Source organism: Thunnus albacares, chromosome 9 (assembly GCF_914725855.1).
Source record: "Thunnus albacares chromosome 9, fThuAlb1.1, whole genome shotgun sequence".
In the NCBI taxonomy this organism is placed as follows: Eukaryota; Metazoa; Chordata; class Actinopteri; order Scombriformes; family Scombridae; genus Thunnus; species Thunnus albacares.
In genome coordinates, this window is record NC_058114.1 from 33,283,779 (window position 1) to 33,299,910 (window position 16,132).

Consider the following 16,132-nt stretch of genomic DNA (forward strand, 5'->3'; position numbering starts at 1 on the left):
ACTGGTGCTGTTCAGCCAGCAGGTGGTTGATGGAAAGTCTCTGGACATCCTGGAGGTCATGGTGGTAATGGGAAGGAGGTGGGTCTAAAAGACAGAATGACCAGATTGTAATTATATTTAACCCTTCAACACATGTTTTAAGACATTTAAATATTAACTTATAATTAACTTATTAGAAATTCTTCTCCTTATCTCTTCCTTCTATCTAATGTAAAAATCCAGAATGTATGAATATGTAAAAATTGTTTCATTTCAAAAGTTTCACTGCTGGACAAAAGATGTCTCTGACGTCACTGTAAAGTCCATTCTCAGTGTTTGTGCACTGGAGGCTTCAAGTTTCCACATCACACTTGTGCCAGTCATGTACTGGACCATGACTGGCTCCAAACTAGTTGTGATGTCACAAATCGTGATTGTAGGTACACATGTTGAACTCAGATTTAAGGTGAGCACAGAGACACTTTCATCCTTCAGCAGATGGATGTGAAAACAAACTCTGCACATAAATCATTCTGCACAGAGAAGAGAACAACATCCAACTGAAGGAACAAGAAGAAAAATTGATTTTTGAGTGAAGGGGGACTTTATAGAACAGCATCCAAGGACTGATTGGCTCAAGTAACACAGGCATAAAGGTTTTGCTCAGATGAAGTGACAGAAATGTGAATGCAGGGATTTTGATAGGTTTGGAAAGCAGAAGTTTACTCTTGTTAATACTATGCTAAGTTTACTAGCAATATTATTTTCATTATATGTATAGATTAATGGTTCTCCAAAAACCCAAGATATTAATATAACCCTCTCACTGCATATACATGCTGTGTCAACGTCACATCCGCTGGTCTGCGCAAGGACAGGTATACAGTTTTGATTTTAACCTGTTCTCCTCTTTTATGACCAGATCAAGAGCCACTACTTGCAGATTGCAGATTACACCCTCCTTTATTCAAAACACACACACACACACACACACACACACACACACACACACACACACACACACACACACACACACACACACACATGCTGAAATCCTACCCAGCTCCATTCTTTTGTCTTTTGTATTTGGGTGAGATTTCAATGTGTTGCTTCAAGCCACCCGGTTGTTTGGCAGGTTATTAATAATGTATCATAGATCCAGTTAAGACAAAGTGACAGCTTGCTTTCTGCACAGATACAGGCGATGCTTATAGATGCACATATCAGGAGCTACAGAACAAACTCCCGCTGTTCTGGCCTCAACATGGAGAACATGGAGGCATGTAGTTTAAAATATCACTGTGACCTAATGAGAGTGCCACAGTGATTACATAAAAACAGGCATATGAAAGTGAACAGGGACTACATTAACTTATTATAGCAGTGAGCTGTTTTACAAGCAAAAAGGAAAGCAAAGAAAAAAGAAACTGATCTAATCAATGTAGCTCCAACAGGATGAAACTAAATAACTATTTGTCCAAATCAAATGGACCTAGAACGTCATGCTTTGGTTTGTCTGTCAGTTGGTTCATCAGAAACTGAGAATGTACATGGTTGTTAATACTATTTTGGGACTGTTCAGATCACAACTCAGATCTGATCTTCAGTCTTAGTGATCACACTCTCAACACCTCATACTGAATAAAGGTTAGTCATTTGTTCCCTCTACCCCTGCGAATCCCTTTCATACCAAAGTTGAAATGTTCAAATTTTTGCAGTATGAAATTGAAATATTTCTATAACAAAGCTAACATGCAGATGTATAGACCCCTCATGCACTACGGGTCAAGGGTACTTTTTGTCCTCCCTCTAAAGCCTGCATTCAAACATTTTGTAAACTGGTCAAAAGGAACTGATGAAATGTTTGAAATAAGACAAAAAGGTTGACAGCTGTGGAAAGAACCACACTGAGGACGATAAGTGAAATGAAAGATATAGTGATCAAACCAGCTGATAAAGGTGGCGGGCTTGTTCTGATAGATAAAAGGTCATGTGATACATTCTCAACTTGCAGATGAAGTTTTTTACATTGGACTCAAAGGTGATCCTTGCAATGAATGCAAAAAAGAGATTGATTCTTTTCTGTCTTACTACTTAAGTAAGGGTTATATCTCCCAATCTGACATGAGATTTTTGATCACCGACTTTGTACAGTATGTCCTCCATAAGGTTGAGTAGTGGATGACTTTCCCCTGTCTTACCATTGGTTTGATTTGTGCAACTGTTTTGTGAACATATGCAAATTCCCATGCCGTTACTATGTAAGACAAGCCATGGGTCAGCCAATATAAAAATATGAGTACTTCAGTTGTAAGTCCCCAGCCATTATCTTCCCTGGGCAGTGACGTAAGAAAGGGGTTGATGGATGCTCGAGTTAAACAAAAATCCAGTTGAAGATCCCTGTAGTCATCAAAATAGATTTGTAAAAGAGGCATGTGAAGGATCAGTAAGGCATCAGAAATAATGAGTTATCAGTGTAATTTCTTTCATAATTTGGTCTGCACCCATACATTAACTGATAAATGATCATAGACCTACTTAAGCTGTAAAGTAAATTTAAAACACCGCCTTTGCATTTCCTTCAATTATTATACTCTTTCAGTCAAAGTTGGCTTTTTGTTGGAATAGACTATGAAAGTGTCGCTTGTGTCATTATTTGTCTTTTATGCCTGGGTGAGCTTACATCCACTCTCTGCCCAGGTACCTGCTTATGACCTCAATTAGCACAACATTACCTGAAAGTCCCTCAGCAGTGTTTGTGTCAACATGAAGTCTTAAGTTGTTTGTCTATGTTTTCTCTGCTAACATCTTTGAAGATCTATGGTTTTCATTTGCAGCTGGAAAATATTGAGAAATGCTGCTACTGTAATTAGGAGAAACATGTTGAATGCAGCTTGTAAAATGTCCCAGTATGTTCTGATAAAGCTCTACACTCTTACAGTCTTAACAGGCACTTGGGCTACAGCTACTTGCAAATATTACAAGTGTGGATATTTGGACAGACGTCATATGTCTGATTGGCTATTCTTTCTCTGAGCATACATCATGTAATCACTTGAGAACTGCTCTTAAAAGTTCACACTCAGCCAACAACTATTTTACTCTTTACAATCCCCTCCAGACATGTATTAAGATATATATAAATACTCTGCTTCTCCCTCATAAAAAATCCATAATCTTAAAAGAAATATAATATAATATAATATAAAACAAATATATTTCATTGTCAATGTTGAGTAAAGTCCATTCTCAGTGTTTGTGCACTGGAGGCTTCAAGTTTCCGCATCACACTTGTGTAAGTTGCATACTGGACCAGGATTGGCTCCAAACTAGTTGTGATGTCACAAATCCTGCTCGTAGGAGCTTAAAATCAGAATTTCAGTGAGCACGGAGAAACTTTCCACTTGCAGTAGATGGATATGAAAATAAACTCTGCAAATACATAATTCCGCATAGTGAAGCTCAAACATTCAACTGCAGGAACAAGAAAAAAAAACATTATTTTTCAGTGGAGGAGGACTTTAAGTTGGTACTTTGCAGCATTTTTAAATTTTCATTAAAAATTTGATCTTCAGTTAAGGTGCCGTGGTGTTTGAGTTCAACAATAAAACAATAAAAGCAGAATTTGGTGATCAGCAACTGTATTATGAAGGAAATATTCACTTGACCAGATGATACACATTAAAATAGATAAGTATGGATATTAGCACTCATTTTCCTATTCAGAGAACTCTGCCTTGTTCCACTGTTTATCTTCAAGTATAGAAGAATGAATTTTGCTGCAGGAGACATTGATAGTTCAAAGCGCTCCTGATGCCTCTGTTATAGCCTGGTTTTTTCTGAATATAAATATCTCCAATAAAAATGCCAGTAGAGCTAACAATGTGTAGCCTCTGTGTAGAGCAGAGCTTGATGTTCACACATGAACCTGATGTTTGATGTTGATGTTATTCATGTATTGTCATTAGTGGAGCAACTCAGCCATTTAGATTGTATATATGCAGCAGGTCCAGCTGCATCACCGTAGTAAGCATGTTTTTATTCTGCGAAATGTTCATTGCGTATTTAATTGGTACAAATCCTGCTAACAATAGCATGGTTTTCATGAATGATTTTTTGTCATGTTTGTCACTCAAAGCACTTGATTAAAGGACGGGTTCAGAATTTTTCAAGTTTGTCTGAAACCAACAGTCAGGAGCCCAAATGAACATTGAAACCTGTTTTTCTTGCTGTAATCATTCCTCCTGTTCATTCTGACCATTAGAAGATCCCTTCATAATGCACTTACAATGTAAGTGATGGAGGACAAAATCCACAGTCCTCCTTCTGTGCAACAATGTATTTAAAAGTTTATCTGAAGCTAATATGAAGCTTCAGCGTCCAAATGAGTCAAATCAAGTAGATATCTTTCAACGTTACAGTCTTTTTAGTGCCAAAGTCCCTCTTTTTGTTACTATACTTCCACCGCAGCTCAACAGGGAAACGCTGTCTGAGGAAACACAAAGAGGGAATTTGATGCTAAAAAGACTGTAAATGTGTCAGATATCCACTTGATATGACTAACTCAGACTGCTGAAGACTCATATAAGCTTCACATCAACTTTGAAATGCATTTTTGTGCAAAATGACGTGTAGACAAACTGTGGATTTTCCATCACTTACATTGAAAGCACATTTGAAGGAGATCTTTTAATATCCAGTATGAACAGGAGGAATAATTACAGAGAGGAAAACTTATTTCACTGTTCATATGGACACATGACTGTTGTTTTAAGACACACTTGAAATTTTTGTTATCTTGGTTAAAAGCCCAACACTGATTTAAAGCATGAGACCAGCAGACACTTGCTAGTAAACCTGCTGACCATCAATTTCATACAAGCTTATTTGCCAGTTTGACCGTTTACCAAGTGCAGGCAAAGATGTTGCTCCAGAAGCTCTTCCTCCAAAAATATGTTTGTAGAACTAAAACTGATTTGCATTGCCAGGAAAAACAAAATCACTGATTTATGTTGCCTGCTTTTTGTGAAGTGTGTAAAACATGTTTTAGATTTGGCTGCTAATATCTGCAAGTGCAGTTCATACTTCAATTTTTAACCTCATTCAGCCTCCGCCTACACTCAACTTCTCATCCAACACACACACACACACAAACACACTTCAGTGTACCAACACTCTTACTTATGTCTTATATCACCCCACTAAACTAATTATCCTCAGATGCATGTACACACACATACACACATACACTGGTGAAATAGCTTGCTCAAAATGAACTCATAAGCAAACGTGTACACACACATCTCCTCATCCCCCTGCGAGGTTGGTGCTGATCCTCGTCTGTTCCAGCTATTACACCTTGGTGTTAATTTCTTCAGGTTTTTTGACAAGCCTCCAAGCTAAAGCTTGTTCTTTGTGTAAGTGCTTTTTCTGAACTTCTCCCTATCTCTGCAGATTAGTCAGGGAGCAAATTACCTGCCTGCACAAAAAAGCGCAGTCCTACACATTTTGCTGTGCTTGGTGTACAGATCTCCTTTTGAAGACAGGCCATGTTATTTCCCCCAGCCCTGCAGCGGTCCTGGCATCATAAAATTAAATTTAAAAAACTGCACATGCACTCCGGGTGCTCTTATCAGCGTCTGCACAAACTGCATACAAATCAGGCCAAGATCACACACCACAGCAAAGGTCTCCACGTAAAAGGCTGGCTAATTGCTAATTGGGTAGTGAGGTCTGAAAAAGGCTCTGCTAACGAGAATTAAAATGCGGGGGCGCTTCATGCCTGTGAAGTGTCTCCGGCTTCCTGGTGACATGCCCGGGAGCAGAAACACACTGACAAAACGCCACTGCCACAGTAGGACTTTGAGAGGCTGCTGCCTCGGCTCTGTCTACACAGCCGCTCTATACATCACATAATGGCTAAAAACCTGTCAAATGACTTTTGCTTTTCAGTGGCACTGACATGCAATCATCACACTGAAATGTGATGTGTACACTGCACCAGATGAAGACTAGGCTTAAGCTCCATCTTCAGCTGCATTTACAATATACAGACAGATATCTATTCCTACATGTTGTCTCTGCATTTACACCTATGAGTTAAACATCTGTTTTATAACTGTCTGATTGCTTTTAAACAATTTCTAAATGACAACTAAAATGACTGAATGACAATGGGACAATGGGCATAAACACATAAAACGCCCCACCTCCTACATCACATTGTCACTTTTTCACTGACTGTAATGTCAATGTCAAACTGAAAGTAGACTTCATTTCTGCTTAGACAGTATATACTGTATATATTTGGGGTTTGATTTACTTGTGTATTTATTTGGTCAAAACTGTTATCATCAAAGCAAAGAAATTAAAATTGTATTAATTTTTCTGGAGTGATAGCACCCTACAACCCGAGTACCGGTTATTTGATTGTTGATGGGAACTAGTTCATAATATAATTTCCGATTCCAACAGCCATGTAGGCAGTTAACCAGCTGGGGGCCGACGTTGTTCTCCGTTGACCCATTTTTAATCTGAGTGCTCCCTCTTTGCTCCCTGTTGTGATCCAAATCACAGGGTGATGGTCAAAGTGCTTAGGTTACAGGACTAACTATCGGTGTGAGATTTGACAGTCTGACCAGTTATCATCACCATAACTGCACCCATGAGAGAAAGACAGCCAGTGCTAGCCAGACTTCTTCCTCTCTATAATGTGGGACGAACACAGCAGGAGGAACATTGTGTGTGTAGGAGATAACATGAACAAAAATAACATTTAGTTGGAATCTGTGCTAATGTTTTCAAGCTAGGCTAACTAGCTTCCACTTTCCATACTTATTAGCAGGATGTTGATTGCAGTAAAGGAACAGAATGCCGAAATTTGTAATGACTGATAACCAATGCTTGTTGAAAAACAGAAAAATGCCTCATATTAACATTCGTAGGCTGCACAGTATGACATTCTCAGTCAGTATCGCACCACAATTTACAGCACATCTCTCAGCAATACCAGCTCTCATATGTCAGTCAACCGCTGACATGAGAAACAATTAAAGTTTGCCTTTTTATTGACTGTAATTGCGACCTTTCCATAAACTTAACCAGGTGTCTTAGTTGCCTAACCCTAACCATAGTTTGACCATAGTTTATTTTCCATACGCACAGCCGTTCCCTAACATACTGTATATCTGCTCTGCTCAGGTATTAGAATGAAAATGATTGGTCCTGGACATAAAAAACATAAAGATCAAGGGTTTAGAAGAATTGTCCATTATGATCATTCTTGTCTGGCACTGGAGTTGTGTATAGTACATGCATGTCTCTTAATACTCAACAATTGTAGCTAATAAATGTCTTTAAACAAACTTGTCTTCACTTTAAATCCAAATTTTTTTTCTGAGCAGCTTCTCTTTTCAATGTCTTATGAATTTGTTCCACCTCGTTTCAGAAATGTTTAATATCTCTTGTGCTTTACATTTTTATGAAGTACAGCGTAATAAGGTTATATAACAATGATCGTCACCACTGTGACTATCACAAGCAGCAGACATAATAGTGTAAAGTGAGATAATAAGTTGATGTAGTCCAAACAGCAATGAGGGCAGTGCATGGGGTGCAGACTGTATATCAAGGTCATGTTTGCCCAGGGGAGGAACCAGTGCTTTTAGCTGGGAGCAGCCATAGAGCATGATGGGATACTATATTAAGAAGCTGCTAAAATAACCTCTAATATAACTGCACATCAGAAAAGGGTGTCTTAGACACAAAGGATCAATGTTACTGTCCTCCAGCACTAATGCTCAAATGATGCACCAAAATACAGCCATTCAGGAAAACACAAAACAAAAAAACAATCAGTATGTGTCTGTACTGTGTTAGACTATTACTAATATGTCTGACATGTTCTTAATGTGTATGCTAACTGTAATGTAAATCAATGCTCTATAATGTATTGACACATTAAAATTTATTTAGAAGGAAGTACTATTACCAAAAACAGTTTGGGAAATTGTGATATATTCTTCTTATGGGATTATCTCTACAGGGTGTTAACGGGGAACTCAACCAATTTAAAATTACATTCCCATTATGGTGGGGGACTTCTGCTAAAAAAAAAAAAAAAAAAAAAAGGCTCAAAATTGATTCAGCAAGAGGCCAAAAATTCTGCATCCTAAACTTCCCATAATGCAACTTCATAAAGTTTCTTGTTAGACTCTCCAGGCACGGCGGGTTTCGAAATCTACGCCCCAAGTGAGACTATCTTCCAGCTCACTATCCTATGAATTGCATTGATGATTCCGCACCTCACAATTTATGTCCAATGCCAGCGTCCAGTACCAATACAGCGTGTAGCCTGTCTAGCTTTCATGCAGGAGACCACAGTTAGCATCAGGTTACACTAGTTGATTTAAGCACAGATATTGTAGAAAGTAAGAATTTTTAGAATGTAGGCACTGGACGTAAAAAAAAAAAAAAGCCAGGGCCCCTGGGGGTCTGAGACCTCGAGACGCTCAGCAGCTTCCCCCATGTGGGGTCCTAACCCAAAGGTTGAAAAACTCTAAAATCTCAGAAAAATAAATGTTTTATGAGATGTGGTGCATGTTTCATGTTGTGCATGTGCAACAACTGCAGCTCATGAAGTTTCCTCTTATTTATGACAAATCTAGTGAGCACAAGAGCAGAAAAGATTCAACATAACAATCGTAAAATATGTGTACATGTGTGATGATTTGATAGCAGTGCAGTAACGATTGTTTGCACTCTCCCTCTCCTTTAAATCCCTCTTTTTCAAAGTACACTGATGTACAAGTTGAGATGCTAGATGGTAAATCCATCTAAACTCCCTCTCATACTTTACTCTCTGAATGGATTTGTATTATCTATTTTGACTGACAAGGTTAATTATATATTTATATATCTACTATAACATATCAAGTGTCAAACTGATTTAAGTTACAATAAAAGGATTTAAAAGTCCAGATAATTGCAGTTGTTTGGCTCATGATGATACTGGAGGTCACATTCCTGCAGTCCTGTTCTTCACCACATCAGTGTACATGCTGCTGGTCCAATATGCAGTCCAATACTGCAGCCTGTCTGAGAGGGAGCGCGCTTCCAAATTCTCCCTCCCGCTGCGCTCGTTCCCTACACCTTAAAAAAGTGCGTGCACGGCTGAAGGTCACTAAAACACAAAAGGCTTTCAGCGCTGCGGTCCAATATAGCGCATGCGCGCTGCCGGAGGACTGCTTCACAGACCGCAATATGGCGAGAATGCCTGCCAGCGGAGACAAGGAGCAGGAGCAGATGAGCTGCCCCGAAAGGAGCAGGGATGAGGAGGAGGAAGAGGAGGAGGGGGAGGAAGAAGATGAGGACGAGATCCAGGAGGTCCAGATCACCGGGGAGGAGGAGGACGAGGAGTCCGATAAAGATGGTGTGGAGCTGGAGTGGGAGTCAGGGAGCACAGTGCTGGACCCCAGCGGTTCCGCTGCGGAGACACCAGCGGTCGTTATGCGGAGTATGGACCAAGGAGAAGAGGAGGGAGAGGCGGACCCCTTCAGCAGCAGCATCCCCGCTGGGCTTGAGTCTCACCTGGAGGGAGACCTTCAGCGCTCAGAGCGGAACAGGCTGAGCGAGAACACCCGCTTGGCCACCCGGTATGCGGTGAGGATCTTCAGGGAGTATCTCAGTGAGAAAGCCCAAAGTCCAGACTTTGAAACTCTGGACAAGGAGGCGCTCTGCGCGGTGCTGCGCTCCTTTTACGCGGAGGCGCGCTCCAAAAGTGGACAGTTGTACAGCAAGTCGTCCCTCATCAGCATCCGGAGCTCACTAAACCGGTACCTGAACGAGCCGCCCTACTGCCGCACCTTGGACCTCACCAAGGACCCAGAGCTACGCAGCGCCAACCTGACCCTGGCTGCGGTCATACGGAGGCTGGAGGAGCAGGGCGCCGGTCCAGTGGTGCAGAAACAAGCCATCACGCGCTCGGACCTACGGAAACTGTACGAGTCCTCAGTGTTCAACACCGATACTCCGTTCGGACTGCTCAACAAAGTCTGGTTCGAGACCTGTATGTATTTCTGCACCAGGGGCCGGGAGAACCAGCGGGAGCTGGAGGAGGACTCGTTCGGCCTGGCCGTAGATGAGGACGGGAGAAAGTTCGTCTATTTTAAAGCTCTTGGACCCTATCACAAGTCCCGCTCCGCCGCCTGGACCAAGAAGCGTCCGGACGCAGATGAGGACACCTTGCCGCGGATGTACGAGACGGGCACGGAGCTGTGTCCGTACGCCAGCTTCGTCCGGTACGTGTCGAAACGGAACCCGCTCTGCAGGGCGTTCTTCCAGCGGCCCCGGGACCACTGCTGCGCGAGCGACGTGACGTGGTACGAGAACAAAGCCATCGGAAAGAACCTGTTGGGCACGAGGATGCAGATGTTGTCGCGTGCTGCCAAGCTCTCCAAGACCTACACCAACCACTGCATCGGCGCCGTCTCCATAGCAACGCTCAACAGCATCGTGGGCGCTACGGGCTCCAAGCCGACGACGACGCTCTACGTTGCCTCGGAAACGGTCAACGGCCACGCGCAGTCCCACCTCCAGCTGGTGATCCCGTACCTCCGCCGGGTCACCAGCGCTGAGGACGTGAAGCCGCCGCGGGCAACGACAGCAACAGCAGCAACAACCATAAACACGTCAACAACGACAACAGCAGTGAGGAGATTGAGTGCCGAGGACCACCCGGGGGCTCCCCTCTCCAAGAAGCTGTGCGTGCGCCCCGGGACACCCGCGGAGTCTCCTGTGGAGCGGAGCGAGAGCGACCCGCTGCCTGCGAGAGCAACGGAGTCCCATATTCATACACAGTCCGCCGTCCGGTCTCCGGTCACCGTTCCCACACAGGTAACACAGTAGCCTCTACATCTGATCAAGTCTGATCCGGAGTGGTATCTTCAGTAGTCCGCCTGCGTGTGGAGCTCATGCGTAAAATGCGCCGCCAGCTACAAAGGAAAAAATGTTGCCGAGGTGTATGCATAGCCTACAGTGTAGATACAGAGTCCATTCGAACATGTTGTATCAAGTCAAGTTAACTTTATTTATATAGATTAAAATCATAAATATAGATAGACCCTCATTTCAAATAAGAAGAAAAACTCCTCAAAAAAGAAACTCAGAAAAACCCCTTAACGGGAAAAAGCGAGAAACCAGGCAGGACCCCTCTTCCAGATGCGTCCTAGTGTAAAGTTGTGAAGAAGTCCACTTGATAACCTTCTGAAGATGTAGGCTGCTGTATCAGGAAGTGATCTATACCTTAACCACATCCCCTACACACACACACACACACACACACACACACACACACACGCCTCCTTTAGAAATAACTAACTGAATAAATCATGCTAAGTATTTAGGACTGAAATACGGCCTTTATATGAACTAAAACTCTATTTTTGACTCAGAAACATTGTCCTTCACTGTCTTAGCCTGATCAATGTTCAATTGTATGTGTTTAAAATAGTAAAGTTACATATTTTCACCGGTAAATCAAAATATAGATCTAATAGTTGTTTTCTGGGATAAAAAAAGGATTTTTTTATCCCAGTATCCTAGTTGTTTCTGCTTTAGTGGTGGAAGAAGCAGGCCTACTCAGCTCTTACTCTTTTATAATAAAAACAGCAATATTTTAGATATTTTAGAAATACATGCAAAGTCATGCATCCAAAATGTAAATTCAAGTAATAAGCTTAAAAGTATTAGCATCAAAATACATGTAAAGTACCAAGAGAAAAAATACTCATTTTGCAAAGTGTCCCATTTCAAAATTATATACATGATGTTATTGGATTATAATTTGATGTGTAAGTGTGACTTTAATGTTGTAGTTGATAAAGGTTTGGAAAATTTGAACTACTTTGCAGCAGCAGCTGCTAGAGCAGTTAATGTTTTTCACGTTGACAAAAATATGCAGATATGTGTGTGTTTCTATAACTTGACCAATACTGGATCTTTAAGCAGATGCCAATGGATATTTGATATCGATGTATTGACCAATATTCATTTCTTTACACAAACACATACCATAAACATATTTGATAGAGATGCCTAAATTTGGTTATTTAAGAACTGTAACCAAGATCTGAAGTGAGTGGAACATTTTACAGTGTAAAAATAATAATTTATCAGCCCAGTCAATCTATCTGTCAGACTCTAATTGTTACTCTAAGTCGACTAACAACAAGCCTGCACAGCTCTGTTATGTATCTCACTGACATGTGCTGCCATATTTGTGGCAGTTTTTATGACACTATTTTTCTGGCTATGGTACAGAAAGGTGGCATCCCCATTTTTAATCCCACCTACAAAACTCTGATTGGCTCAGTTGTTTCTCCAGCTGTCAATGTGCTCAACAGCAGAACTCTTCGAATTACTCAACACATCAGAGATCTGAGTGGTGATTCAGAAGTTATCCCGGCTATCCCCAATTCTACGTAACTGACAATTAGAAAACTCTATGAATGTCGACAAGCACAATAGCAAGATCTTTGAGCTGTAGGGAACCAAACAAGACCAAACTACACCAAATAATATTCTGACACAATAATCATTGAAATACATCGTGTAAACACCTAGGAGATACTGAAGAGCAGGACAAGCAGCATTGATTTCTCATAGGGACTGTCTCTCTGTTGCCATGGGTAACTACCTGCTGATGAATTTACCCACCATGCACTACGGTAATGGCCCAGGGTAAAGAGTGCTTGTTCATCTACACACACACACACACACACACACACAAATCTGGGTGTGTATGTATCAGATATGAGCCATTGAGCGCAGCTTTACAGTTTGTCTGCCTGTTCTGTGATTATTGAACCTCCGTTTAGTCACTGTACACTCACTATGTACACATTCTGTGTTTCAGCAGTGAATTGTTCCACATCCAATTGAAACAATACTACACAACAAACAAAAAACCCAACAAACTTTAATATAATTAGAAATGAACATAAATAGATATACTGTCTTAAATTCATGTGCAGATCCAGTTTAATTAATTGTGATAATATACAAATCAAAGACACCTGTTCAAAGATGGTCTCTGGTGTCAGATGTGAATGTCCTCCTTGATCCATCTTCGGTCATCCACTGACTCCTGGTTGATGACCTCTCATCTCTTCACAGTGGATGTTGTGAATGGCTTTGTTCTGTTGTTCACAGACAGACAGAGTCCTTATAGTGTTCCCCACAGCTGTCATATGTGATGTCATGATCCTCATCATCCCCTCCTTGTACCTGTCTGTTAGAGTGCCTCCCAGCAACCCTGTCCTCTAGGAATTATTTTTATATACCACTCATTCTTTTTGAAAGGATGATAATGCTGCCTGAATTGCAAATCTAACCGCCTCAAACTTCATTCATCCAAACCTCCATAAAACTTTTGAATAGCACCAAGACATAGATATGAATGTACCATACAGATTTTTAAACCATTGCCATTTTAACATCTGATGTTTTGTATTTTATGGCATTTCTTACAAAGTTTTTAGTCTTGTTCAAGAGCAAGAGATTCAAGAGCTTTTTATTGTCACGCTCATGCTATTGTCAAGCTGAAGTTCCAAGTAGAGTATGAAATAAATATTGGCAATTATAAAAAAGCAGAGAGAGAAGAGAAAGATAAGAGACAAGATAAAAAAAATACTTTATATACAAATATACATTATATTGCACATTGGTGCAGAAGTGCGGTATTACACATAAGTGATAAAACATTGTGACGAATTCATTGTCACCATGATGTGAGCACTTCTTACCAGACACATGTGCAATATCTGCTGCTAGTCTTTTTGTACATCTATGTATTTTATTTATTTAGTACATCGTTTACCTTGTTATCTTTGTATGAGCTGTTCTTTTGCACTAGATGTTTGTCTGATAGATGTTGTTTAGATGTTATGAGCAGTCTGCCTGCTCTCATGGTCCAAAACAAATTTCTCCTTGGGGACAACAAAAGCTTGTTAAGGGAGTGGCAGGAGATGGACCTAAATGAAGGGCAGAGGAGCAGCAGAAACTGAAGAATAACTATTTAGCCTCGAGAGCAAACACAGAACAAAGGATCCAACAAGACTGAACTAAAACACAGGACTGAATTACTAACTGAACTAGCGAGGAGATGAGGTGCAGGTGGGGAGATGGGTAGAGAAACTCAAGTGAGGGGAATGAGGAGATGAAACAGGAGAAGGTTGGTGACAAAGGCTGGGCTGCTCTGGAGGTCTGCAATGTTTCCTGTCTAGAGGACAAGAAGGGCAGCTGGCACCAGAAGATTCAGCTGCAGGTCGAGGCAGGGTGCAGGACAGGCAGACCGCTGGAGTGCAGAGCAAGAGGTGGGCAGCTGGAGATGTGACTGCGCACCAGTGAAGATGGCTGACTGATGATCTGGGAAGTCTGGCTGTAGGTCAGCAGAGAATGCCAACTGGAGGTCTGACTGAGCATCAGCGAAGACAGCTGACTGATGGTCTAGAAAGTCTGGCTGTGGGTCAGCGGAGACTGCCAACTGGAGGTCTGGCTGGGTGTCAGCAGGGACTGTTGACTGGGGGTCTGATAGTACATTGGCAGAGGCGGCTGACTGCTGAAGGTCTAGGAGGTTGGCAAGGTGCAGCTGACGACACGGAGTCCAGCAGGTGAGCAAGTGAGGCTGCTGAAGCACAACCACAGGAGAGTCAGGAATAGGGGATTGTTGCAGCTCAGGAATAAAGGGGCTGTTGCAGCCCAGCAGAAACAGGAGAGAACAGGAGAGACTCTGTTGCACTGGACTGCTGAGCAAGCCAGAGGTTTCGGGAGCCATGGGGACCACGCTTCCTTTTGAAGACTTCTCTGTACCCCATGAAAATGATAAGGCGAGTCACTTTAAAGGGTGACCTCTGGATGTCATGGTGGCTGGCAGGCCCAAAGCTAGCAGACTGTGAGACAGGCTGCTCTAGGGAGGAGCTGGGAGACTCTGCTGGAATGATGGACTTGGGAGGAGCAGGATTTAAATTGTATTTCCACCTGAAGAATGCCACTTATTGGGCAATTTCAGGGTCCTTCTTCCAGTAAACAGCAAGGGACTTAAGGAAGCTTGGTTCTTCGTTTAAAAAAAAACATCCTGTGTAACTCCAAAACTCCAGGGCTGGTGAATGTCTGCTGAGTCCATTTCTGGCCAGTTCATTATTGTCATGAATGAGGATGGAACAGACGGGTGGAGGACCCAAATACAGACACACGAGACAGGCAGGTGAAAGTGAAATAAGAAGGTAAATTAATGCAAAAGTAAACAAAACTCAGGCTTACAGGTAGCAATGAGAGCTAGTCCAAAACAGGTACCCAGTTCAAAGTAGCAAGGCAGATAGGCAGGTGATAAACAGGCACAAAGGTTCAAACCACAGAAACAGCAGGAACAGATAAAGTCCAGGATCAGATAGGATCAGGATGGCTAGAGAGCAAGTGTCCCATAAAGCAACTTAGTGAGGAGCTGATGGGGGAATGGGCAGCAGGTGCAGACAATTACTGAGTGGTGACAAGTGTGTAGATGGGGAAAAGAGGTAAAGTCCAAGGGCATCTGGTGGACAGCTTGAAGATGGCAAGTCTGGGGAATTGGTGGGAAAAAATGGCATGGGAGTAGTGAGCAGGGACTGAAAACAGACAGAGAGCATTGCAGAGGGCTGGGGATGAGAGAATGTGGCTGCAGAGGGACTGAGGAGCAGATAGTGACTGGATCATGACAAAGCTATCTTATTCATCAACATAATGAAGAAATGTTTATCATGAACATTTCTGTCAAGTTGCAAAATGTTCATACTGAACATATCTGCAAAAGTTGAAAAAGTCAGTGAGTTGAGGGACAAGACACAACATGTTACTCACTTTATTAACATTTAATCAGTGATTTTGTTTCCTAAACCTAACTCCAGGTGGGACTCAGGATTTGAAACCCAGCCTCTGGTTCCTGCACTTTGTACTTTATACTTTGTATACAGGAGATGAGGTTGGCCTCACACGCTTCACCTCCCTCTCTCCATCCTCCTCCTCACTGACAACACGTTGCACTCTGTGTGGGAGAGTCCTCACTGCTCACTGTTGATGTTGTGTAAATTGTGACTATAGTTAAAGTTGAGATTTTGGTTGA

General features: G+C 41.9%; 1 protein-coding gene and 1 long non-coding RNA gene across 5 annotated transcripts in view; one reads left to right on the forward strand and one right to left on the reverse strand.

Moving 5' to 3' along the window:
* LOC122988296 lies at nucleotides 1-15,448 on the reverse strand. Its single transcript, XR_006404762.1, has 3 exons — nucleotides 15,298-15,448; nucleotides 13,053-13,175; nucleotides 1-84 (listed from the first exon to the last, which is right to left on the reverse strand). It is a non-coding gene; the product is annotated as an uncharacterized LOC122988296 (long non-coding RNA).
* Nucleotides 7,423-16,132, forward strand: part of LOC122988295 — a 24,459-nt gene continuing 15,749 nt past the window's right edge. For all 4 annotated transcript variants that reach the window (XM_044360494.1, XM_044360496.1, XM_044360495.1 and 1 more), the window contains exon 1: nucleotides 7,423-10,872. In XM_044360494.1, the coding sequence (XP_044216429.1) occupies nucleotides 8,980-10,872 (1,893 nt within the window). In that variant the 5' untranslated portion in view covers nucleotides 7,423-8,979. The remainder of the gene's footprint in view (nucleotides 10,873-16,132) is intronic.